Source organism: Charadrius vociferus, unplaced genomic scaffold (genome assembly GCF_000708025.1).
Source record: "Charadrius vociferus isolate BGI_N301 unplaced genomic scaffold, ASM70802v2 scaffold783, whole genome shotgun sequence".
Classification (NCBI taxonomy): Eukaryota; Metazoa; Chordata; class Aves; order Charadriiformes; family Charadriidae; genus Charadrius; species Charadrius vociferus.
Window position 1 is genome coordinate 77,139 of NW_009647834.1, and position 9,063 is coordinate 86,201.

At 39.5% G+C, this 9,063-nt stretch overlaps 1 protein-coding gene across 2 annotated transcripts; it reads left to right on the forward strand.

Moving 5' to 3' along the window:
* The first annotated feature begins 343 nt into the window (after window positions 1-343).
* Window positions 344-2,702, forward strand: LOC104284422 (zinc finger and BTB domain-containing protein 8A-like). 2 transcript variants are annotated; one of them, XM_009882755.1, is made up of 3 exons: window positions 344-1,283; window positions 1,768-1,937; window positions 2,345-2,702. In XM_009882755.1, exons 1-3 carry the CDS (start codon window positions 344-346, stop codon window positions 2,675-2,677), a joined length of 1,443 nt encoding a protein of 480 aa, XP_009881057.1. In that variant the 3' UTR covers window positions 2,678-2,702. The 2 variants fall into 2 exon arrangements, with proteins under 2 accessions (XP_009881057.1, XP_009881058.1); XM_009882756.1 differs by having other exon boundaries at window positions 344-1,193; window positions 2,345-2,701.
* Window positions 2,703-9,063: the final 6,361 nt, after the last annotated feature.

Here is a 9,063-nt window from a genome sequence, read left to right on the forward strand (position 1 = left end):
GGCGGCCGGAGGCTCCTGGTCTCGTTGGAGAAATTGTGGAGGTGCCAGCGGGTTGCACACACCCTGTCCTGCATCCTCGGGAAGGAGATGCTCCTGACTGTAGTGTACACCTCTGCCAAATAATGTCCACCGGTTTCTTTGGCTTTTTCATCACTTTTTTTTGGTTTTGGTCTTGGGAAAAGAACGTGTGGTTGTGCATACTGTAATTTAAATATATTTATAGATTTAAATAAATCACATTACTTGCAAATTGGGTCTGACAGGCTAAGTTGAACGACGCTGAAGTCAAGAGTCATTATTTTCTCTATTTTTTAGAGCGACACTTAATTTCATCTTTTCTGGAATGGAGATTTCTTCTCACCAGTTTCACCTCTTGCAGCAACTAAATGAGCAGCGCAGGCAAGACTTATTCTGCGACTGCAATATCCTGGTGGAGGGAAAGGTCTTTAAAGCACATCGCAATGTGCTCTTTGCCAGCAGCGGCTATTTCAAAATGCTGCTTTCACAGAGCTCGAAGGAGACGAGTCAGCCGACGACAGCGACTTTCCAGGCATTTTCTCCTGACACATTTACAGTTATTCTAGATTTTGTGTATTCAGGCAAACTGTCTCTCACTGGTCAGAATGTCATCGAAGTCATGTCGGCTGCTAGCTATCTGCAGATGACCGATGTTATCAGTGTGTGTAAAACGTTCATTAAGTCATCACTGGACATCAGTGAGAAGGAGAAGGATCGCTACTTCAGTCTCTCAGACAAAGATGTCAGTTCAAATGGCGTGGAGCGATCCTGCTTGTACAGCGCAGGCTGGAGGGCAGAAAACAGCCCCCCGCATTCGCACTTAAGTCCAGATCAAGGGACATGTATGATGGGTGGAAACGCTTGGAGCAATTTCAGCTACTATCCAACTTCTCAAAGAAATGCCCAGCAGCAGCTGTCCAAACACGAGCAAAGGCAGGATTCCATAAAGAAATCCCGGCACCTGGGACTGCAGCAACCTTCTGACATTCCTCATTATAAATCAAGCAAACTGGAGGAGAGGGCTGCCGAGCCCGCTGGCCACATTGCTCAGTCGGAGGAGCAAGTTCAGATTGAAACAGAAGTTGAATCTCCTCACGTGGGATACCAGTACAGCCAGGGGTCTGACGTGATACCGAGGAGCTTGGCTGTGTCGCAGCAGGAGCATGAATCACCCCGTTCTTCTAGTAAATCAAAGTCTTCAAAAGCAGACGAGCCGTACACGAGCATGCCCTCCATCCTAGGTGTCATGGGAAGCTGGGCTGAAGGTAAGAGTTGGGTTTAGTGCTGTAGGTGCACAGTCATCTGTGAATCCTCTTTTCTGCCCGGGAGAAAATGTACTTTACTGAACTGGTGCACCATTGCCAAAAAGACATCTGTATTGTCCAGAAATGTAAGTTTGGAAAGTTTAACTCTCTCTTTTTTTTTTTTTTTTTTTTTAAATTGTGAATAGCCTTTCAAAATACATAATATTTAGTGTCTCTACAGCTTCATCTTGCAAATTTAAGTCATGATCTTTTGGCATATTTTTAAGCTCATTTTAATCTAGCTAATGGTGCAGTCCTTTTCCTTTGCTGCACTCCTGTGTAATTTACTGAAAAGCACAAGATCATTGTGCTCAAAAAGACCTACGCCAATATTTTTTTTAATAAAAGTGATTTGCTGTTCTGCTCATAGAATGCCTTTTCCTAGAGCATTACATGACTAGACATATTATGACTTAATTTTTTTAATCACATTATTTTCTAACAGATGATCTGCCCAGGATGAGGTTCAAGTGCCCATTCTGCACTCACGTGGTGAAAAGAAAAGCAGACCTAAAGCGTCACCTTCGCTGTCATACAGGAGAGCGCCCTTACCCTTGTGAGGCATGTGGGAAAAGATTTAGCAGGCTAGATCACCTAAGTAGCCATTTTCGAACAGTATGTATTTTTAGTAACTGCATGATTTGTTTAATGTGTAAATCTGTCTCAGTATAATTAAACACAGTACAAGTGTATCTGGTTGATATATGGACTCCCGTAAAGAAGAGGTAATAGAAAATTAATCTGGTTTTGTTAAAGTCAATTTGAAGCATAATTTGTATGAAAGGGGATCAATTTATTTGTTAATTGATGGGTCGCAAAGGTATTGCTCTATGTGAGTCCTGTAATAGAGCTTAAGTGGGCAATTACAGTGCCTGTGATTGTTTCATTTTTAACGTTTGATGACTGTCTCTTAAAAGGAGTTAATGCTACCACTTGATGCTACTCCAGCCCTACTTTTTGTCATCTTAAAAAACACTTCTTTGTGGATACAGTATCAAATTTATTCATTTCAATTTCCCCAGATTCATCAGGCTTGTAAGCCTATCTGCAGAAAGTGTAAACGCCACGTGACTGAGCTAACAGGACAAGTAGTCCAAGAGGGGACAAGACGTTACAGACTCTGTAATGAGTGTTTGGCTGAAGCTGGCATAGACAGTATTCGCATTGACTTGGAGGCTGAAGCACCCCTTGAATTTCCACAAGACGGGGATAAGGATTCCAGGTGGCACTATGGGGAAGACAACAGATCTGATGTGGAGATTGTGGAAGATGGGTCGACCGACTTGGTCATTCAGCAAGTTGATGACAGTGAGGATGAAGCAGATGAAAAGGAAGTAAAACCAAATATTAGGTAGTTGCAAGACAAGAATTAGGAATTCCATGTAAGAGGGAGAATGTACTGTCTTGACCATAAGCCCTCCACCAGCTGTACAGAGACACACTGGTTTCTTCTGAACAGGTCCAGACTTGCATGTATTTATGGACATGGCATTGAGTCCATTCTGAGTTTTGTTATCAGAATACCCATACTTCGCTTCATTAGAAATAATCTGTCCTTCAATGAAATAACGGATGAACAAGGAAACTGAAATACTACATGGATAATTTTTGATAGTAGACAACGGGTCACTTCTCAAAACTGCTTTCAAGGGAGTGAGGTCTAAATACTTCAAAAAAAAAAAAAAAAGTCACACAGGCCTGCAAATTGCCCACATGTTAAATTTGTAGAGATGTGGCTTTTATACGTAATACCATCTGGTGATAAACAAAGTATAAATACCCCACACACCAGAATATAAAGAAAACCTCTCTTCAGTATTCAGAAATGAAGATAATCTTCCATGAAATTTCATGAAGTCTTCATATTATGGTAAGGAAAGAAGGCAGCTAATTAAGAAAAAGCATATAAAAATGTGTTAGCACATTCGTCTGGAAAAGCACTTTGTTGTAAAATTTATTAGAATAAGGAGAATCTTTAGCAGTTCATTCATTCAAGACCTATTTCTTTACAAGAAAATAAACACAAGTGCTAGTCCTAGTCAACACATCAGAGATGAAATGACTACAAATATGGATCATTAATTGATGCCAGTAGATGTTTTATTCATTCTGAAAATTGGGAACTCGGACTGGGCTATGTTTTAATAAGCACTAGTAAATTTTTTTTTTTTTCCTTCAAAAAACCTCTCAAAAGTGCCAGACTGACATGACTGGTAGCCCTACATCCACAGCATTGCCAATGGCAGCGTCAGCTTCTCCATGCCAACATGAAGGAAACAATCCTTACAAGGTTACTTTAGCTGTTGTTTTCTCTCTTTGTCCCCCGTTTTATTTGCCAATAACAGTGGCAGAACAATTTGTACAGTATATATACTATATCATTAGAAATGGAACTGATGAGATTTGCCATCTGAAACCATTGACTACTCTTGTTTGTATTGACCTGTACTCAATTTAAACTCATGAGTTTTAAGATGGAGTCATTATCAATTTTTATATTCCCAAAGTCATTTGGTCACCAAGAGAACGTAACTTTAACGTTTTTCAGTCTTTAACGAGAACAAGATGTACTGGAAGTTCTAGACATCATATTTGTGTAATTTTACCTACAATTAGACAACAAGAGATGAGATGACTAATGGCGAAGAAAGTTTACTTCTATAACAAAATGAGCCACTTTGTTTTGTTACTTAGTGAGTTTATCTTAACCAGCAATGTAAACAGGAGAGGAGCAGAAGTATGCTCCTGCGGTGCTTTTACTCTGCATTTTCTTGGACAGACCTGAGTATTAATACAGTCTTCATCCTGTGATCATTGAACTCAATGGGTATAGACTTAGAAAACTTTAATTTTTTTCTTTTTTACAACTTTGTAAGCATGTTTGGTTGAAACCTGGGGGTAATTACAGAACAATCCCATATATATACACTATATAATCTCTTTCCCAGGGACAGCTAAAAAGTCACTATTTTATTTTTATTTGTGTAAAAATTGTATAGCCTTATTAGCATCATCATTACCAGAGAGTGCAGCATTTTCATTCCGGGCTGCAGATGGCCAGCCTAGGGATCTCTTAAAGGGCAGCTCGAGCGCTTCCTACTAAGCTCACGGTGTAAGCATTAAGTGTCCTTCCCCTCAGACATGCAGAGCTGTCAAGAAGCAGCCTGCCTGTATGTTCTAAGGAGATCAGAAGTGTTTTTTTTATTGTTCCTACAAAAATTAATGTCCATTAGCGTACACTTGGGGAGGCGGATGGAAGCACGGAACTTGCAAAACTTTCTCATGACCCATATGAAAACATCTTTTCCAACCATGACTACACTTGCCTCGATTTTATGTTATGCTTTGGTCAGCAGTCCACAAAATGGACTTGATGTGAAAATGGCTGATTAATTTCTTGAAGTTTATTACTCCCAAAATGCGTATTATTAAATGGCTAAGAAATATTCCTGAGCAACCTTAACGAAATCAAATATAGAACAAAGAAATACATAACAGAAATGGAATGACTTCCATCAAATCTCAAGAGAATATGCTTGCTGAAATCAAATTTAATAGATTTTTCCGTTTCCCTTTACATTAAACAGTATGCGCAATAAATTCTAGGTATCAGTGCCTGCTGTCCCAGAAAACAAAGTGGCTGGGATTAGTCTGTGTGTGTGTTTGGGGGTGGATTAAGGGGAGGGGAAAATAAAGTGTCACTCTAGGCCTGAAATCTTAACAGCCAACTGTAAAGGTGAGACCATTAAGTGTTTCTGTATACTTGGGAGCATTTTTAGAAGCAAAGGGATTTTGGGATCAATACTCAATCTAATTAGATACCGTAAATCTAAGAATACTGAGGACCAGATGCTTCAGAAAAAGATGTGAAGTGGCTATAATGGGCAAATAGAACAATCTATCTATATGAAGACATTTACTCTTTAAATATAGGCAGATTAATTGTTGATTTGCCTGGCAAACAAGGGTTTTTACTGTGTTTATGCGTTATTGTTATTCTCAGTAGCATAACTAGATATCTATAGTAATTTTTAAAGCATCTTATTAAGCTTGGAGTTTTAGCTCAAGACTGCAATTCCCACAGGTCAATTATGTTTTGTATTTTAAAAAGGTTACCATTTTTACATTTGTTGCCTTAATTTCAGTTGTTGTTCCCTTATTTTTGTATTGCAAGACAAGATAAATGTTAAGTGCCTTATATTTTCTACGTTCTTCATTTTACATAGCCAGTCATATATTTTACTTGTTTTTCTCTAAATGAAATCCTGTTTGTTTTCTTTTCATCTCCTTGCATTGCCTCTGATGACCGTCTTCTTCATACTCCTTTTGGGATCACACACCACTCATGAGCAGAAGTAACATTTTCGTTGTTTTCAAGGAGGAAAGCAAAGACTGTATAGGGTTGCTCCCACAGAATTTAATCTACTTAACAATAACTGATTTGAATATGTTGCTTTTTGAACTTTGCCAAGTCACAAGTAGGACACCTGATTTTATCTTTAAATGAGAGAGACCGCTGTATCGAACAGTACTGAATTCTGCTAATATTGATCCATTCGGATTGTTTCTGTCCTGCCTCTGTACATCCAAGTCAGAGTATGAGGGGTTTAAATTGTACTGCAGCATTGGAATGGGCTGTTCAGAAAGCAGCCTCAGAGATGGTTGTCCTCAAAACTGTTCAAGACCTGGCTAGACAAAGCCACGGCTGATCTGATCTTGGTGCTGGCCTTCTTCCTGTGGGAGGTGGGACTAGAGACATTCACAGCTCCCCTAGGACCAACAGTTTTATCATTCCTCTCAAATTGTTTTTTGCTACTTTTTTTCCCTTGTACTTCTTTCGTCATCTTCATGTTGCTTTGAATGCTCCTAAATACTACTTAATGCATGTTTTTTCACTGGTTTTCAATACACCATTCTCTTGTCATTTGCTTTTCTATTACCCGTTTCATCTGACTAACACTGCAGGGATGTCCAGTTCAAGAGACATTCATCTTTTATACCTCTACTTTCTGTGCAGCCCTAGTGTCTTTGTCCTTTTCTCTCCTCTGTCTGTCCTTTGTCACTGAAAGTATGCCTCTTTTTGCTTGGCTTGTGTTTATCGTTGTGTTCACAAAACCACAATCAAGAGTGAAGACATAGATTCCTCATCCACTGTTTAGTGTCTCATCTTTAACTATCCTTATTTTCTGGCTAACTATCTTGCCATCCTTTCAAAGGCTGAAACACTGAAATAAAAAACATTTATTTCCCCCTTTTCAGATATTTCTTGCAGAATTCTACCTGCCACATAAACCTATGATTTGTGTGATATATGATTAGTTTTCTCCTTCACATCAAACCACTTTTTTTTTGTTTTCCATTGAATTATCTAAACTTCTGTATTTACTGTCCCCAAAAATGACACTTGTCCTTATCTTAAAGGTTCAACTGTTGGTTGGGGTTTGCTTTCTTTATTCCAAAATTAATTTAAAAAAAAAAAAAAAGCACACACACACACCCCCAACCAACCTCAGAATTAATCTCCCTTTCCAACCTTTTGATACATATTTTATTCTGGTTCTTAAGAGCTGCGATGAAAAAAAAAGCAAAAATATTGATTTAGTGTGAGCTTTGAAAATATCTGTAAGCCCACAGATCCCTAGCAGAGGAATGATGCAGTCTGCTGCATGTATCATCATTCCTTTACTCCTGGCTGTTCAGAAGAAATACTCCATCCTCCAGGATATTGGGATCCCTCTCAATTTTTCCATGATAAAAAAATCTCTGTTGTATATAAAATTAGGGAATATTACATTTCTTCCCTGAAGCATCTGGTCACTGTTGGAAGTTATCCCATTACCTAGCCATGCCAATGTCTACCTTTCTTAGATTTTGGTCTCTTAGTCTGCAGAAATACTTGGCTTTGAACTGCAGATAGCCTATACAGGGGCTAAAAGCACTATCTTCAGCCCCATTTATTATTTAAATGGACCTTGATTTAGCTGAAAAATGCCTGACCTACCATCTGGCTACAGCTGAGTCCATGATGTGCCTGGATCCCAGGATCCCCCTCTGACAATCAATAGCATCCGTCAGCATAACAACAATGCTGTATACTTGAATGTCTATGTAAAACCTTAACTGTGGAGGGTGAGCAGAGTCAAGATCTGCGTTGAGGATTACAGGTAAACTATACTTGTTTAGTTGAAATTATCCTAAGAAAAGGCTTTAAAAAATTATATTTTAATCAAAGCCTTGAGGCTAAAGATAGCAGCAGTCAAACTGCAATAAGCATATGTGATTAGGGTTTATTTAATGAGTTTACAAATTCATAAGGAAGTACTTCAGTGAACTGCTGAGGCCATTACCTATGTGATCTGGTCAAGCTGGCACTGGGGACTTCTAACCATTTGCAAGGTAGAGAAATGTAAATGACAATCCAAAAATGATCCAAATAGTTAATTCTGTATTCCTTGTATTGTTTCTACATGAATAAATACAGCAGAATTGTAAGAGTAGTTCAATATTCTGGTACAGGCCTTCCAACACTTGCTGCTTGATTTTTCTGGCACATCTCAGGAAAGTCAGAAGCCAATTAGAAGGTTACTATTAGTTGGAAAGCAACATGTAAGAGAATGAAATAGAAGAAAATTTATCTAATTCTGTCCAAAAGGTTGAGTTTTGAAGAAAAGGATCTTAAAATCATCCAGTCTTTGTCTCCAGACTTTCAGTGTACTTTTCCCAGTACCAACAGTCTGTATATCTGTTGAGTGATGGGTATAATTTGATAAGGTACTAAGAAAAGCTTGTAATACTATTTAGTTAAGTCTTTTCTATACTGTTTCACTGAAAAAGCCTCCCAACCTTTCATCATATTTAGCTCTTGAAATGCAGAGAGGTGTCTTATTTGGTGCATCAAGAATTTTAAACATAGTAGCAACACAGAACACAAATTTGTAAGGAAAAACTGGGAGGAAAAAGCTTTCTGTATCTTGGTTTAGCTGTTGTACTAAATTAAACAACAATGAAGTTCAGCCGCACTCCGACCTGACACTTTTTACTGGGCAAATGGGAACTGTTCTTTTAACATGTTCTAACTGAGCCTGCTTAGAGGAGGGGAGTCTACCACATGACCCGCAGAGGTTTCTTCTCAAAATGAAAATGATCTTGAGGAACAAGATAGAAAGTGTCTCATCTTCTAACAGGCACAAGATTGAAAGCATGTTGTCTTCTATCAGGCATCCTGATTTGATTTTCTTTTTCCACACAGAAGGGAGAAAAAGGACAATCTGTTGTATTACACTCCCACTTGCAGTACTTTTAAGATTATCTCCATTGTTTGAATACAAAACTTCCCTGTTACAAAAATACTGCTATATTAATTACAGAACTACAGATATTTCCCATTCAGGTGGTGCCTTCCTTTCACATACAAAGATATTTGGACTGGCCTTTAACAATAGCAATGCATTGTCTGCGGTAAGGTAGTGGGCCTTCTGGGCAGCGTGTGGGTGTGGGAAGAGGCGAGCAGCCCCGACTGCAGGGCGATCAGTGAGAGGGAGCCGCTGGGCTGCGCCTGCAATCGGTGCGTTGCCCCTTTAATTGTGTCCCCAGCCCTCGGGCGTCTCTGTCCAACGCCCACGTCAGCAAATACCTTTTGTTTCTCTCACGTTCGGGCTTCCAGGGCTCGGGGCTGCGGGACCCGCGCGTCGCCTTCGGCCACCGCCCGCCCCCACGCGGGGGCGGGGGGCCCCCCCACCCC